This window comes from Mobula hypostoma, chromosome 10 (assembly GCF_963921235.1).
Source record: "Mobula hypostoma chromosome 10, sMobHyp1.1, whole genome shotgun sequence".
Classification (NCBI taxonomy): Eukaryota; Metazoa; Chordata; class Chondrichthyes; order Myliobatiformes; family Myliobatidae; genus Mobula; species Mobula hypostoma.
The window spans coordinates 101,776,432-101,794,323 of record NC_086106.1 but is presented as its reverse complement, the minus strand read 5'-3'; the positions used below and the strand labels follow the sequence as shown (position 1 = coordinate 101,794,323).

General features: G+C 37.8%; 1 protein-coding gene across 3 annotated transcripts in view; it reads right to left on the bottom strand.

Moving 5' to 3' along the window:
• The window catches only part of thoc2 (THO complex 2), a 179,960-nt gene that overhangs the window by 103,248 nt on the left and 58,820 nt on the right, over positions 1-17,892 (bottom strand). For 2 of the 3 annotated variants that reach the window (XM_063060950.1, XM_063060951.1), the window contains exons 4-9: positions 15,270-15,321; positions 15,107-15,177; positions 9,945-10,066; positions 4,794-4,927; positions 2,324-2,490; positions 1,370-1,462 (exon numbers count right to left, since the gene is read on the bottom strand). In XM_063060950.1, the coding sequence (XP_062917020.1) occupies positions 1,370-1,462; positions 2,324-2,490; positions 4,794-4,927; positions 9,945-10,066; positions 15,107-15,177; positions 15,270-15,321 (639 nt within the window). Of the gene's footprint in view, positions 1-1,369; positions 1,463-1,985; positions 2,059-2,323; positions 2,491-4,793; positions 4,928-9,944; positions 10,067-15,106; positions 15,178-15,269; positions 15,322-17,892 lie in introns of those variants that run through there. The other variant, XM_063060952.1, reaches the window with a different exon arrangement.

The window sequence follows — 17,892 nt, the reverse complement described above, 5'->3', positions numbered from 1 at the left end:
GATTGAAGAAATAGAAGGGAATGAAGAAAAAGACACTTGGAGTATAAATAATACATGCAATCAGCGGCCTAAATTTTGCCTGGACCCTGCCGACATTCCCTTGGATAAGAGCCAAGTTCTGGATTCCTATATTGTGGATGGATGCATGAAAACTATGTGCCAAACCAGCAGCTTTCTGTTTCCTAGTGTTTTTCTGCCAGAACCCATGATTGGTCTAATTACAGAAACCAGTGCAGACCACAAAGTTCCCTCAAACATTTACACTGGCAGAAAACAAAAAAGCTGAATGAGGAGAAACTGTTCCAAGGGATTGCAGCAACTTACATTTAATTTTCATTTTCTTGAATTGAATGAATTCAGTCAAATCTCCTTTCATCTAGTTTTATAATTCTTGAAATTGTATCGTTTTTACTGTAGAAGCCATTGGAGGTCATAAGACATCACCTTTTCCCCCACTTCTATGGATCAGGTCTGTTCTACCCAATCCCCAAATACCACTTACATGTGCAGAAGACTTACAAACAGAATTAGGCCCATCAAGTCTGCTCTGTCAGTGGCCTTTGACTGCCTAAATCCCTAGAACTGACAGTCATCCATGTGCATTAACTAAAGAATTAATGCCAAGAAGAAATTCTTGGCTACAGATACTCATCAGGAGTAGAAAAAAGGCAATGTTAAACAGATATAGTGACATGTTATTTTAATGAAATTGTACTTTGTGTAGAGTATAAAAATATGATAAACCAATTAAACTAGATCACATGCTTGTGCTGTAAATACTAAAGGATTCTATGGGGGGAGTGGAGAAGAAGAGTTGAATTACCAAGTAAATATAATTGCAAGAAAGATCTTTAACCATAAACGGCCAGATGTTTTGAATCTGCCTTGGAAATGTTAAGCAGTGATTTCAATGCTAATTTTAACTTCCAAGGATGTTCCTGCTATAGATGGCAGCTTCACTCCAGGACACTCTTTTAGAAATAATATTTTGGTGAACATCAACTTCAATACCATTTGTACTTTAGAAGATATTATTAGTCCAATGATAACTGCATTCAAGGTTCAATTTGGAGCCCGAGGACATACTTTTCAGACTTCTACATAAATAACTCTGTAAACATTCAGTCAGCATCCGACAAAAATTTATCAATGAAAAGCATCAACTCTATTGCCCTCTCCCCAAATGCTGCCTGACCTCTAGCTCCACCATTTTCAGATTTCTTTTCATATTTCCAGCATTTGCAGGTACCTGCCATTTGCACTCAAATGTCTACATATAGTGTTTCTTTTTGTAGCTCAGGTCCAAACAGGCATTCATCTTGTGGAAATTACACTAATGACACTCACTGAAAATAATGAGTTCACTTACATGAACATAAAGATCATCAAGCTCTACCAAGTTGTTTTGCAGTAGAATGGCAGCCACACGATAAAGTGAAGATGGTGTCTCTCCATTGGGTTCCTTAAATTTTAAAGAATTACTTTTGATTAAGCAAGATTGGCGCCAATAAATGAAAAAAATACATAATTTTTTTCTTTCTGTTAAATTGCAGTAAAATATAGCAAAAGCAGCCTTAATTCACGATTGTAAGCAAAATTTCTACAATATATAAAAAAATCAAGCAGTAAATGAACATTTAGTTAAGATGACAAAAAGTGAACTTGAAATTTCATTGTGAAATCCTTGAGAATAACTTGTGTCCGTTTTTCTTCGTATTTTTCTTGATGCTTATTATATACGAATAAATTCTGAGTTTAAAATGGAAGTGAAGTGAGTTCATGTACTTTTCCTTTTCATGAATCTGATTTAGTTTGTTAATATTTCAATCACTCAAGCCTAATCAAGTCAGGTTACTGCTTCAAACTGCTGATGTCATGAAAACAGTGCCATACTTTCCTTGAAACAATGGGGTCAGGAAAATTCTTCAAAGTATTATACAACCTTTTAACCAGACAAGATTATAACGTTGAATGCAGGCACTTACCTTGGTTTTGAGAGGCTGTCTTCTCAACACCTTTTCCCACAGTCTAGAACTAAAAGGCATCAGCTGAGCAGTTCTACAGTGCAGGAGGGAGGCGAGAGAATATACTATCAAAACAGATAAGTACCTCCAGTCAACATCAATTTTTGTTTAAATGTTACAATTACAAAACCATGCAAGTTGAACTATGAAAAGTTCACATACAATGCTTACCATCGGCAAGTGTTAATCACTATTCATTGCCATTGCTTCAAGTCAGAGGATTTCAGTCAACATGCCATCAATTAAAAATTTAGAACCAAAACAGGTATTCCCAAACAGGATATTTTTTTAAACAGTACCTGATAAAATTTAAACTTGAAGCCCAAGATATGACAGAGAGTCTGTAACTCGCACATGTTCATATAGGATTCTATCAAAGGTACAAAAAAGTCATCATGTTCTGGCCTACATTCGTAAACTTCTAAGATAATGTCCAAAACTCGGTTTGGATCCAGATTGAAGCAACCTTTAAAACAAAAACAGATTATTAAATCAAAATAGTTTCATAATGCTGTCATTCAGTAACACCGAGCATAGGGAGGGAACGTTGACTCAGACATTGAGAGGCCTGCGTCGGGCATCTTCATGCCTTACAAGGTGCAGGTTGGAAGTCTGTGTGCACTGAGCATAACTTACTTTCGAATCAATATGATGATAACGCAAGTAATTTCAGATTCTTGTAAAAAGGAATTTATGGATTTGTACAAATGCAAAGCTACTTTTTCTTTTCAAATCAAGCTGATTAACTCAAATACTAACATTTTCCAACATTAACTTAATACTTTAAGACAGCCATGTTAAATCCATGTCATGGGGCTAGCAAAAATATTGGACCTTAAGAGGAAGGCTTATTATTATTATTGTTATTAGAACATTTTCTCATTACAGAGTAACAACTTATGAATACAGATGCAGGAAATCCCTATCAACATGCAAAATGCTGGAGAAACTCAGGCAGTATCTCTGAAAGGGAATAAACAGTCAATAATAAAAGGCTGACACTCTTCATTAAAAGAAATATGAAACCCGACAGCACAATACAGGTCCTTCGGCCCACAATGCTGTGCTGAACATGTACTTACTTTAGAAATTATCTAGGGTTACCTAATTTTTCTAAGCTCCATGTACCTATCCAGGAGTCTCTTAAAAGACCCTATTGTATCCGCCTCCACCACCAATGCCGGCAGCCCACTCACCACTCTCTGCATAAAAAACTTAGCCCTGACATCTCCTCTGTACCTACTTCCAAGCACCTTAAAACTGTGCCCTCTCGTGATAGACATTTCAGACCTGCGAAAAAGCCTTTGACTATCCACACGATCAAGGCCTCTCAACATCTTATACACCTCTATCAGGTCATCTCTCATCCTCCGCTGCTCCAAGGAGAAAACGCCGAAAAGGCCGAGTTAGGACTGGAAAGGAATAGAAAGGTGGGAGAGGAGAGGGAAGGAGTAAAACTAGGTGAGGGGAAAGTGGGTGGGTGAGAGAGGATAGATGAAGTAAGAACCTGGGAGGTGATAGATCAAAAAGTAAGGGGCTAAAGAAGTAACCTAATAGGAGAGGACAATGGACCATGGAACATGATAGTAAGGAAAGAGAAGGGACAGCAGAGTTGAGGTGAGGTGAAGAGAAGGGATGAGAGAGGAACCAGAATGGAGAATGGAAAAAAGAGAGAAATGAAATGGGTGGTCACTGGGAGATCCTGCCTTTTGCGGCAAACGGAACAAAGGTGCTCGAAAAAGCAGTCCCCGCTCTACGTTGGATCCCAACAATGTAAAGCAGGCCACACCAGAAGTAGTGGGTACAACAGATGACCCCTACAGGCTCATTGGTGAAGTATCACCTCACCTGGAAGGACTGTTTGAAGCCCTGAATGATCATGAGGGAGAATGTTTTGGGCCAGGTGTAGCACTTATCACGACCGCAGGGTTAAGTGCCAGGACAGAGATTAAAGGAGAGAGACTAGTGGACAAGGGAGTCATGAAGAAAACTATCTCTATCGACAGCGGAGAATGGGATGGGAGGGAAAATTGTGCTTAGTATTTGAATGGGAGACCACTAAGTCAAGCACCTTTGCTCCATCTGCTGCTAAGACAGGATCTCCCAGTGGTTACCCATTTCATGGGACTTCCCACTCCCATTCCAACATGTCTGTCCATGGCCTCCTCTACTGCGATAATGAGCTTATGCTCAGGTTGGAGGAGAAAGACCTCCTTTCCTTTCTTCCAAGGTCCACTGTCCTCTCCTATTAGATTCCTTCTTCATCATCCATTTACCACATCCACCTATCACTTCCCCATTTCTTACTTCATTCCTCCTCACCTGGCTTCACCTATCACCTAGCAGCTTGTACTCCTTCCCTTCTCCCCATCCTTCTTATTCGGGTTTCTTCCCCTTTCCAGTCCTAATGAAGGCTCTCAGCCTGAAATATGGACTGTTTACTTTCCTCCATAGATGCTGCCAGAAAGAACTTATAAATCTTATTCATTTCAGTTTGGCTCACTTTTCAAACTATATTTAAAATTAATAAGATTACTTTTTTCCAGATTATCTGGTGAATCCTCAATTGTTGCCTTCCGTAATAATAGACATAGGTGTTCTCAGGTAATTAAGATTTGAAACTTTTAGTATTAAACATGGTGCATCAATATTCTACAGCCAGAAACTAAAACAAATTAAATCAACAAATAGAAAATGCAATTGGTTCATATCAAATAATTCATGAGAAACATCACATTTCTTTGTTGTACTTTAGTCACAGTACTTTACCAATCAGTGATTTGATGTTTTCTAGTATCAGGTCACTTGTGAGGTTTCCAGATAAGTCTTGGCCAAGCTCAGTAAAAAGCTTTCCATAACCTTCATTTTCTTCTCGTAACAAGTTAAATTTCTGCTGCTTATAACTAAAAATAAAAGATTGAATGAATAAGTGATCTTAACATTGCTTATGTTGTCATAAGCATTTTCCTCAACCATTAATTCTACTTATATATACACACACACAGATCAATAATCATTTATGTGTATGACATTGTTGTATTCATTCTGCAATTGGTTGGTGAAAGATGTACAGCAACCTGAGTGACCCAGTTTTTTTTAATTAACCTTTCCCATGCTACAGATAAGCATTGCCTAGCAAAGTTTTTACATAGTATGCCTTTAGTCAGCTTAAATTAAAAACATGGCATGTGGGATAATAAAGAGAAACCAATTCTTCACACTGACACAATGCACAAGTCATGACTTGCATTCAAGTCATTGTTTTTAAATATGAACATTTGACACCTACTGACAGCAACTGTATATAAATTAAAATCTTCAATTACTGTGTTAAGTTTATGTAGGGTGACAAAAATTTTAAGTATATTAAAAGGGAAAAAAAGAAATTAGGGAGAGAACAGAGCCCCTCAAAATCCGAAGCGTTTATGTGTGCAGCCACAGGAAACACTCAAGATCCTCAATGATATTTCTGCTTTGCTTTCACAATGAACACGTGAGAACGAAGGGAAGTTAATGGGGATCCCTTGGGAATAGTCTGCAGCACAAGACAGGAGATCCTGGACCTCTTGAAATCGATGAAAATAGACAAATCTCCAGGGTCTAACCAGAGATATCCAACAACAACATGGGAGGCAAAAGAAATTCCATGAGACCAAACTTACATATTTGTATCATCAACAGCCATTGGTGAGGTGCCAGAAAACTGGACAGCAGAGATGTTGCACATTTATTAAAGAAGGGATGCAAAGAAAACCCTAGGAAATACAGACCAGTAATACTAATATCTGTGATAGGTCAGCTACTCAAGAGGATAGAGAGGGATAAGATATACATACACATCTATAAAGACGGGTTGATTTGGGATAGCTTTGTGGAGGAGGAGGTGGAGGAGCAGGAGCTTTGTTCATGGGACATCGTATTTTACCAACTCAACTGAGGTTTTTTGATGAAATGATCAAGAGATTGATGAGGGCTGAGCAGTCGACATGAGCAAAATGGATTTCAGTAATGTCTTTGATATGGTTACCCACGTAAGGCTGCTCTGCAATGTCATATCACATGGAGTCCAAGGAGAGCTGGCTAATTTTTTTTGTGATATCATTCTGGAGGAAGATTGTATCATTTTTTAATGCATGCATTTCTAAATGACAATAAACAAGGACTAAGTGTCCTCATAATCTAAAAAATAAAAAAATTAGATACAGAATTGGCTTGATAGTAGGAGGCAGAGAGTGATGTTGGAAATCTTGTTCTTCTCGGACTGGAGGCCTGTGACTAGAGGTATGCTGTCGGTGTGCTGGGCCCACTGATGTTGTCATCAATATGAAGAATTTGACTGAGAATGTACAAGATACAGTACAGATACGCAGTTTGCAAATACTAAAATAGGTGACATTGTTGACAGTGAAATGTTATCAAAAATTACAGTGGGATCAATTTGGTCAATAGGCTGAGGAATGGTAACTGGAGTTTAGTTTAGTTAAGAGTCAAGAATTGCAATTTGGAAAGTCAAATCAAAGTAGGACTTTCACAGTAAATGTCAGGGTGCTGGGGAGTCTTGTAAACAGAGAAACTTCAGAGTACAGGTATGTGGTTCCTTGGAAGTGGGGTCATAGGTAGACCACGTGGTGAAAAAGGCTTTTGGCATGTTGGCTTTCATCAGTCGGGGTACTGAGTACGGAAATTGGGAGATTATATTGCAGTTGTACAACACGCTGGTGAATTTGCATTACCATGTTCAGTTTCGGTCAATCTGCTATTGGAAAAATGTTCACTGGAAAGAGAGCAGAAAATATCTACAACAATGTTGATAGGATGTAAGGAACTGAGTTCTACAAAGAGGTTGGATAGGCTAGGACTATTTTCCCCACTGAAGTACAGAAGACTGAGGGGTGATCTAATAAAGTTGAACAAAAACATGAGGGGCATAGAAAAGTTGAATGCACTTTCCCTCAGGGTTAGGGAATCAAGAACATTGGTTTAAGTTAAGAGAGAGAAAGATTTATTCAGAACTTGAATGGCAGCTTTATTTTAAATACGTGGAGGGCGGAACAGGCTCTTCTGACCGACTGAGCCGTGCCACCGAGCAACCCATTGATTTAACTATAGCCTCATCACAGGACAATTAACAATGACCAATTAACCTACTACCGGTATGTCTTTGGACAATGGGAGAAAACCTATGTGCACACAGGTCGAACATGCAAACTTTCTTACAGAGGACCCCATATATAGAATCTGTCAGAGGAGATAGTTGAGACAAGTAGGACAGAAAATTTTAAAGGACATTTGGACAAGTACATAGAGGGAAAGTTTAAGATTTGGGCCAAACACAAGCAAATGGGACTAGCTTAGATAGGCATCTTGGTCAGCATGGGATGGTGGACCAAAGACTCCATTTCTATGTTCTAGGACTCTCACAATGCCACATTCTATACAATGCAACTGAATTGTCATTTTGTTCCCATCATTTCTCCTTTATGAAGTCACTTTGGAAGTGAGACTTGTGGATGACGATTCATCCTCACTGACCTATAACTTGTAATGATGAGGCCGTCAAATGCATGCAGATAATTTTGCATTTTCCATGTTCATTGTACACAAGTTTCTCATCAATTCATATTTTATTACTGGAAGCAAATGAACAAACTGTGTCAACTTTCTAACCATATCAATGTTCATGTGTGCCCTTCTGAACCATGAAAAATAAATGTATAGTCTTAACAAATTTGGTAGATAGAAAACTTACACGGTTAGTTTTCTATCTATGTTTCTTAGGGTAGCGCTGGTTAATCAATGATACATTATCTGGGCTCACACATTTATTTTTTAATCATGTATTCTTAGATTATCACTAAGTAATTCAACTGTTCAAAAAACAAATGTCGGGGGTTCCCACCCTGAATCAGGCTCCTCTGATTCACAAAATGGAATTCTCCTCCATATTCACTACTATCAATAAAACTGATTTTTTAAAATAAATTTGTAGAATTACAAATATAATGGAATGAAATTCTACTTCCTGCACAAATTACTGTTTTAGCATGGATAAATTTTCAAAAAACTGATTTTTTTCCCAGTAGGGCATAGTCCATAAACAAGAGCATGTTATTAGAGCAAGATAGTGAAAGGACAAGATGCAATCCCACATAGAGTCAAGACAGTCATGGAAAAGGCATTACAAAGCACTACCAGTTAGAAAGACGGGGCACACTTTTGAACTAAATGCTCATATGATGAGAGGGAAAATTCACAGCAGAAAAATATGACTTTTTTGGGAGTAAAAACAATTTTACAAATCAGAGAGGGGACGAAGGAGTAACAAGTCAAAATGGTAACACATTAATGATGGCGATGTGTAAGACAACAGTGGTCATTGTCAAAGATTGCAGTTAACTTGATATGTGCTAGAAGAACTGCATGCATCCAATATGTAATGTTAAAAGAATGAGGTCATAGAGTAACTTAATGGTAGGGAATACAGAAAGATGTTAGCAGTTGACAAACCAGGCAGTGCAAATGTATGGTTGATTAATTGTCAACATTTAGAGTCAATGGATTGTACATGTGAATGCACAAATGAAAGAAGTGAAACAAAAATTTTAAAAATGAAAGCACAAGCCAATTGGAGGTACAATTTCAGGACCATCTCCTTTTCAAAGAACAGCAAAGCACTGTCAGCAATGCCACAGGATATGTTGATATCCACATGCTCCACTGACTGAAATATGAACAAAAACAGGAATATGACTCAGATCAAAGGAGATTTTGGTGACCCAACTCTACTATAGCTGACTACAGTTTGCATAAGGTACATCAACAATTTGCCCAAATCTTTTGGTGTGCATCATTGTACAAAATATTCTCAATAAGTATGAAGAATAAGTGTCTCAATTAACTCCCTGATCCAACTAGTAACACATGGCAACTACTACGCTATTTCACAAATCTTTCAAAAGATGCTTAACTTTTCAATTTATTAACCAACACAATGGTTAAAAGAATGATTAAAATTCATATAAACTTTTAAATTTTTCATTGTTTAAATTTCAGATTTTTACGTTTCTCTGCAGGTGACTGCAAGAAACTGCAGAGTTATAGACACAGCTCAGCTTCCCCTCCATGAACTCTCTTGATTTCTTGCTGCCTCAGTAAAGCAGCCAGCATAATGAAAGACTCCTCCCACTCTGGGCATTCTCATTCCCATCAGGCAGAATGATAAGAAGCCTGAAAGAATGTACCACCAGATTCAATGACAGTTTCTATCCTGCTGTTGTCAGACTCTTGAATCGACCTGATTAAGAAGGATTCATGACCTCACCATCTATCTAGTCATGATCTTGCACTTTACCAGCACTGCATTTTCTCTGTGGCATTTACACTTTCTTCTGCACTATCGTTTTGCCTTGTTCTACCTCAAAGTACTGTATAATGAATAGATTTGAATGAACAGTATGCATGAGACGTGACAAAATTAAAGCAATACCAATATCAAATTTCCTTTTAGTCACTTTTGCTGAATTCATGTTAATTCTTGTACATTTCTCTAGCCTAACACAACTGCTTTCCATACCAAAGTTAAAATTGCAGAAACTATGTTATTGCAAAAACTACAATTTAATATACAAGTTAGCAGAAATAAATAAAATCTATCAAGCAGCCTCCAATCTTACATCTCCATTTTAAATTAATGTCCTCAATAAACATCTTCTCATTCTAAACATCCACATGTTCTCTATTTGTACATTTACATGAACATTAATGTTATATGAATGCTCAGTACAAATAACACACCTGCATTAAGTTAGATTAAGAATAAATTTGATCTGAATTAAAGAAAAACAGAAGTTGCCAATCTCCATTGGTATAATCACAGCTCACATTATTCCAACAGTGAAATAAAAGTCGTCAATGACTTACAATAGTTTAGTTTTGATCTTAACAGATTTCTGGTTAAACTGCTGAGACTGTTTTACAAGCCCAAGAGATTCTAACGTCTCTGGATCCAGCCGTTCCTTGAGAACCGTATCTGAAACCAAACACTGTAACAAAGGAAAGAGCGGTGAATTAGAGTTCGGTGCAAACTACTGATACAAGGCAGTAATGCTGGTAAAAATTTAAGTTGTTCAAATGACCAACTTAACAATTTTGTCACAACACAGACTAACAATGCAAATACAGAATACTGGCTGCATCACAACCTGGCATGGAAACATCAAAGCCCTTGAACAGAAAAGTCTACAAAAAGTAGTGGATACGGCCCAGTCCATCGCTGATAAAGCCCTCTCCACCACCGAGCGCACCTACATGGAACACTGTTGCAGGAAAGCAGCATTCATCACAAAGGACCCTACCACCTAGTCTCTTCTCGTTCTGCATCAGGAAGGTGGTAAAGGACCCTCAGGACTCACACCACCAGGTTCAGGAACAGTTATTACCTCTCAAACATCAGGCTCTTGAACCTGATGTGTTAACTTCACTCCACCTCACTTGCCCCATCAGTGAACTGTTCCCACAACCTATGGATTCACTTTCAAATCTCATGCTCTCGGTATTTACTATTACATTATTTCTATTATTTATTATTATTTCTTTTCTTTCTCTTTGTATTTGCACAGTTTGTGGTCTTTTGCACACTGGTTTTCTGCCCAGTTGGTGCAGTCTTTCAATCATTTTATTATGGTTATTGGACTTACTATGTATGTCCACAAGAAAATGAATTTCAGGGTTTTATATAGCGGCATATGTTTACAGTACTTTCATAATAATTGACTTTGAACTAACACTTCCTGAGATTTTCTTTCACCTCCTTCAAGGCATCCCCTATCATCATTGATGACAAGAATGTGAAATCTCCAAGGATCTATTGCTTTGGGTGCCTGCTCTTAGCTGCATCCTCCTATCAAGAATAGGGAAATTTTTCCTTTGTCCTCACCTTCCAACTTAGCAGTCATCATATGCAAAAACAAAACCTTCAACATATACAAACTATGGAGGAATTCAGCAAGTCAGGTAGTGTCTATGGTGGAAAATGAACAGTCAACACTTCGGGTCAAGACCCTTCATGAGGACTCATGAGCCTTCTTCGGACCTGACTGCTTTTCAACTATCTTGGTTTACTTGCCAACTCATTTTCCTCCTGAAGGGTCTCAATCTGAAACAGATTGTTAATTTTCCTTCATACATGATGACTCTCTGAGATCCTCTAATATTGTGCTTGCATTGACCTAGATTTCCAGCATCTACAGTCTCTCAAGTCTTAACTTCAATTCCAAATCTGGGTAGAAAGCATGACAGTTAGAATGAAAATGCACCTGAAAGCTGACATGTTCAACTACTCAGGATGATGAGAACTCCATGTTAACTTCACAGCATCTGACAACTCCCTAATCTGCACAGGACACAAGTGCTCCAGCAATTCTCATTGACCTCTTCAAGGATGCCAGGTGCAATTTCCAAAGTCAAACCAATCCTATCTCGGACCAGTGGTAAAGTATGAATGCACAGTCCCAATCTAATTCCAGTAATGGTGGGTTCTTGCTCCTCCACTGATTCAACATGTGCCCACAATATTCCAGTGGAATGAACCACATTTGTACCCAACTAACCTCAGAGGCAGATATCCTACATCAATTATATCAGAGAATTCTCTATCTTACTACAGTTTTGCCATAACCCTTACTTATGCTCAACAGCATCATATTTAATTAACTGCATATCAAATCCTATAATCCATTTTACGCAGCAGTCAAAATGAGGTGTACGCTTCACAGGAGTCTGCATTCCAACATTGTTAATAGCCAGCTCTCATCACAGCTGCTATTAAATCACGGTGTGCAAATATTACCACCAGTTCAGCAACATTTGAATCATACAACACACAATATAGCTTTAGTGAGGACTGTACATGGATCTTCAGTTGCAACTCCACTCTTCTGACCTGCTTATAATCTATTTACTGGTCAATGAGCTAATGCTCTGTGCCTGAATGCCACAAAAGGTTTTGGCAAGTAGCAAGTACATGGGCCTCATCCTCTGTCAAAATCTTTCAGGTTTGAAAATACTGCTAACATTTAAAGTACTTGAAAACAGAGATGATTTGTTTAAAGAATCAAAAATGATAAATTTAAATTTAAAATACAGGAATAATAAAAATAAAATTGTTAATGATCAGGCCCAGAAACCATATTCATACAAATAAGGCCTCTACATTTCCACAAGCTAAGAACAAGAAAGGAATTATTTCTTGCATAATTCTGGGGAATCCACAACTTCCATCACCACCAGGTTCTGTCACTTGACTCCACATGAAGCCCAGTAATGAAGTTCAGTTACAGAAGCACTGGCATCTGTCACCCAGCACGCTCCACACATGTTAGGTGCATGCTAGTCCAGGACTTCATTACCTGGAAGAAATTCAAAGTCAGCACAAAGCAGCTAGTCCAATTTCAACTGTAACCTCACACTTGCCTGCCACCAAATCAGCAGGCCTTGCACTATGTTCAATTTCTCACATTCAGGAATTAATCAATTTTCCTGACAAGAAAATATGCACTTTACAGCTCAAAACATAACATTGTCCAATTTGAACAAGTGATCCACCACCTCATACTGGAAGACATTTCATTTCCCATTTCCAAAAGGTAAAACAGATCCTCAGCTCTTTGTTTTCCTGTTGGACCTATCAACCTTCAATACTGATCTCAAGTTAAAGGTGAGTAAGTGTCAGATTCATAAATGTTTGTTTTAAAAAGGTAGATGGGATCTTTTTTCACCACCAAATAATAAGCAGTCAGGAACTGAAGCTATATCACCAAGATCTTATAAAAAGCACAGTTATCAAGTAAGCTTATGAATAAATCAACATGGGTGCAGTGATAACTCTGAAGCCTGATTACAACACCTCTTCAAACACAATTCTTCCTCTGAACATGAAATAAAAACAAACCAAACTTTTGAGCAACTGCACCCCCTTGTGTTCTATTAATGTTATGCAGTTAACTGCAGCTGTGTAAAAAACTAATTAAATGTTTTCAATTAGATCTAATGCAAAATGTCTGTATGACACTGCAAGACATCCATCACATCCTTGCCTACTCACTCGGCTTCTCTAATTTTCTCCTAATCACCATTTCATCTGAGTACTGTCAGCAAGTTTTGGAATATCACAATTAGTCCCCTCAGATAAATAATTGATAGAGATTACAACTGGGGTCCAAGCACTTATTCTAATGGTGAGCAACCAATCACAGCCTGCTAACCTGAGAAATATGTATTTATTCCCACTTAGTTCAATTTCCAACTCTCATTCCACGTCAGTATTTGAACTGCTAAATTGACCATTTTCCGGTGTGGGAGGCTATCAAGTACTGATTGAAAATTCAAATACAAAACTATTCACTGGTTTCTGTTTTTATTTTACCAGTCACATCTTCAAAACAACTCCAATGGATTACACAAACATGGCTTTCCTTTCTTAAGTCTATGCTGACTCTGCTCAATTCTTTCAAAGCCACAGCTTCTCCTGAGAATCATTCTTCAGATGCAGTTGGAAACATGTTACAAAGACTTAGCAACACAATACTGGTTAATTCACTTTTTAAAAAAATACAGCTTCTAACATTAGGTTCTCTTTCAGTTGCTTGAAATGCTCGACATTGTGAACAATACATTGTACCCACATCTGATGAGAATCAAGTAGAAATGCCATCAGCAGGGACTTCTCAATTGTTTTTGATTTGAACAGTGTCAGGATAGAGGCAGTGCTTCTCAAATCTTTCAAAATCTGGTGATTTGTGTTAGGATTGCAGGCATCACACAAGTTAAGCAAAACAGATGTGCGAAGGCATGGGTGATGTAAACATCCTTGTTATCTCTCACTAAAACAATAATAAAATCAAACATACAAATACCTGAATTGGCATGTTGCTATAAAATATTCTGTTTGCCCAATTGGTGAAACAAGATGATGATCATGACAAGGTTGAACTCCAAGTGATTTGTCAGGGCATCTCCAATAAAGTTAGCTGGCCTACTCTGAGCTTGCTAAACACATACTGCCTGAGGTTTGCATCTTTTCCTACCCTGGTGTTCAAATCACCCATACAGGATGGATCAATCCGAAATCCTAAAGGATACAACTCAAGATTTTCCTCAAGAATGGCATTGAAGTATTTTTTGATTACAATGGTGGTTTCAACAACTGGGGTGTGCGCGCTCATAACTGCACTGGTCATTCGGCAATGCAATCACTTCTCCCATTCAAATATCCCCATAATGCCGTTCATTCTTTGTGGGTGAACCCATTCCATGCGAGTTTCAGTTTACACTTCCCATAAGATGCGCCAAATGCTTTCTTCTCTTTACTGTCCACCTCAAGTCCATAATCTCTCCCGTGGTGATGATGATGTTAGATTACCCAAATTCACAGGCACCAGCAGCAAAATGACATGTACATCAGTATCTAAGAGTCCTAATGTCGTAGGTTCCAAACTCTATTTTGTTGCTTGTGCACTAATTGTTTTATGATGAAAGTTGATACATACGTATTGCCACACAGCACTGAGGGGAGACCCCATTCTGATGTATGGACATCAACACTCACACAGAGGTGGACACACATTAAGTGCCACTTAACATCTGCACACTCAAATGCATATGTGGGCCCAGGTTAATGCTCACTACAGCTTCCATACTTTGCTCTATCTTACCTCCATCTGTCGCATCTCTAAGTTTCCTCTCCTTCAACTGTTCCCCTCTCCCTAACCTCTCCTGGCTTTCCACAAAACAATCCCTCCACCTACCACTCTCTCCTGCCAGTTGATCTCACCTTTTCCTTCCGTGCACCAATCACCCTGCCCTGTTTCTCTCTTCTAGCAATATGCTTTCTTTCCATTGGAAGCTGACCAACTCCCTGTTCCTCCCTTCTTCCCTCACAAGCACTTTTCATTCCCAACTCTTAACCTGCCTCACCACTCAGCAACTCTCAGCTCTGAGCAATCAGAGCACCATATATTGAAATAAATATGAAATAAGCTGGAATTTCTAAGTTGCAAAGACCTCCAATGTATAAAGATACTCACCAAACATGCTAAAACCAGTTGGGTAAAATGATCTCTCTTACTTTTTTCTTCCATGCAACTTGTTTCAATATCTGTAATTAACACATTGTTAAACTTTGCTCTTAACTCAGTAGGTACAAAACTGAAATTGATTAATAGCTATAAAAAATATTTTCTCCCTCACCAAGAACACAGAAAACATCAGCCAAGATTGATGACATATCATCCCGAAGTTCCTAAAAAAACAGAAAAGGGAAGACTCTTATTAATATTGATGTCATAGCCCCACCTATAAATTGAGAACTTCCCAAAAGGAAAATGATGCCAAAACTAATATGTTTGGTTATTAAATGAACATCCCAAAGGAATGCTCTTAATTCCAAGAGATATATAAAGACAAATGATAGCAAAGTTTCCATAAACAGGCTATCAGAGACAAAACAAATGTTTTTGAAACATTCCATCCAACTCGAGCTCCATCATAGGCACAACCCTCCCCACCACAGAGGACGTCTTCAAAATGCAGCATCCATCATTAAGGATCTTCAACGTCCTGGACATGCCCTCTTATCATTACTACCAACAGGGAGGACAGGAGCTTGACCGTTTTAGGAACAGCTTCTTCCTGTGTCATCAGATTTCTGAACAGTCCTTGCTCTTCCTCTTTTGCATTATCTATTTATCAGAATCATGTTTAATATCACCGGCATATGTCATACAAAACTTTAACTTTACAGCAGCAGTACAAGAAATACACGATAAATTATAGATAAAAAATGAATGACAGTAAGTATACTACGAAATAGTTAAAATCAGTAGCGCAAAAAAAGAAATTTTTAAAAAAAGTAGTCTGTGGCTCAAAAGAGGGGAGCCATGGAGTCATAAGTAGCTAGCCATCTGGATACAAGCTGGGGTCTGATCAGCCCCGGCTGGGTCACCTGGAGGAGGTTGTATGATGTTGAAAGACCCGAAACACCCGATGATTCCAGGAACATCACTGAAGATGTGTCCAGAAGCATCAGTAGATGTATGTACACAGGTAGTATTCATATGTTAAATGTCCATTTAGAAATCAGATGGCAGAAGGAAAGAAGCTGTTCCTGAATCGCTGAGTGTGCGCCTTCAATAATTTTAGTAATTAGATATTTTTATGTCTTGCATTATACTGCCGGCACAAAACAACATATTTTATGAAATTTTTCAGTGATGATAAACCTGATTCTAAAGCTCCAAGTGCAACTAAATTTAAGCTTGAAATGCCTAAACGAAACCAAAACATAATTAGTTCCTTTTCTAAGAGAAGTTTGACCAATAGAGATACAAATTGCAAGATTACATGATAATCACAGGTTAACAAGGCCAAGGAATTCAATCCTTCATTACAAAACACCCTTCAAGGACACTCTCTCTTGAATTACTAATTAATTAATTAATTTGCAGACGTCCACTTCAGTTGCTCCACTTGGAAATTATATATTGATTCTTTGTATAGAGCATTTTCTGATTTAACCTGCTTTTTATTACAGTAACCCAATGCCTCTGTTTCATGTTAATGTTAAACACTGAGAAAACAGTTAATACTTTCATTGACACAGATCTAATGGGTTTCTCAAGTTCAATTAATATTTTAGACTTGACAGAAATCTTTTGTTTAGAAACTACTGGATGCTGTTTGCAAAGTAAAAATTCTATGACTGTGAATTGTTCACCAAATTTCACTCAATCAAGATCCTCTCTACATTAAATGTATGGATAACGCAGCATTTAATGTTACATAAGCTGCATCCTTACCCAGTTCAAGAGTTTCAAAAAGGCAATTTTTTTTTAAAAGAAACCTGCTTCCAAACTTTATAAAATCTTAAACTATCCTTAGATTTTCCACAGCTACCATGGATTCAGATTTTTTTGTGTTCCCTTCAATACCTCAAATTTTGGCACAAAATAATGAGACAACTGGACAGCACAGCGGTGCAACAGTTAGCGATGCTGTCATAATGCTCCCAGTGATACATGTTCAATCCCAAACTTGGCTATACTCCACATGTAGTTTGTACATTTTTCCTGTGATCAAGGTTTACCCTAGATGCTCCAGTTCCCTCCCACATACCAAAATGTATAAATAGGTGAATTGACTTATTATTTGTGTAATGAAAGGACAGGAGAACTGGGAGAGGTCATGGGCATATGACAGAATAATTTATAGGGAAATAAGAGTATAAATACTATCAGAACTAACAAAGTCTCAAACAAGTGTATGCAATGAGAAAAAAATTAAAGTTGAACAAAGAAATTGCACTTTTAGGAAAAAAATACATCCAGAGAAGATTAAGGCAAAATGCAATACAGTGGCTTCCAGTTAATTGGGGCACATCAGAACAAGTACATTCTGGCCCAGTTAAGCAGCTGCACCAATTAGCCAATGTTTCATGGAAATAGTTAAAAAGACAAACTAATGTTTAACTAAGTATCAAATTATGTATTTAAATGAAAACCAAAACAAATTAGAATACTATCAATACTACTACAGTACTATAAAACTTTGTATTAGCTCCTAACAGTAATTGATGGTGGAATTATTCCAGTGTACGCCCCTGTGTCCCATTGATTGACTGCAAATGAACAAAATCAACAAAAAGACCTATTGCAGATAATTGGCTGTCTTTATACAATCCATTCAAGGATTGCATCTTTCAGATCTTATTTTCGTTGTAGCATTCAATATGATTGTCAATTTTTCATAGTGCCTAACTTGTTGAAGTTGTAAAATAGCGTCATTTTCACTCCTGGCTGTTTCTGGCATCTCTAAG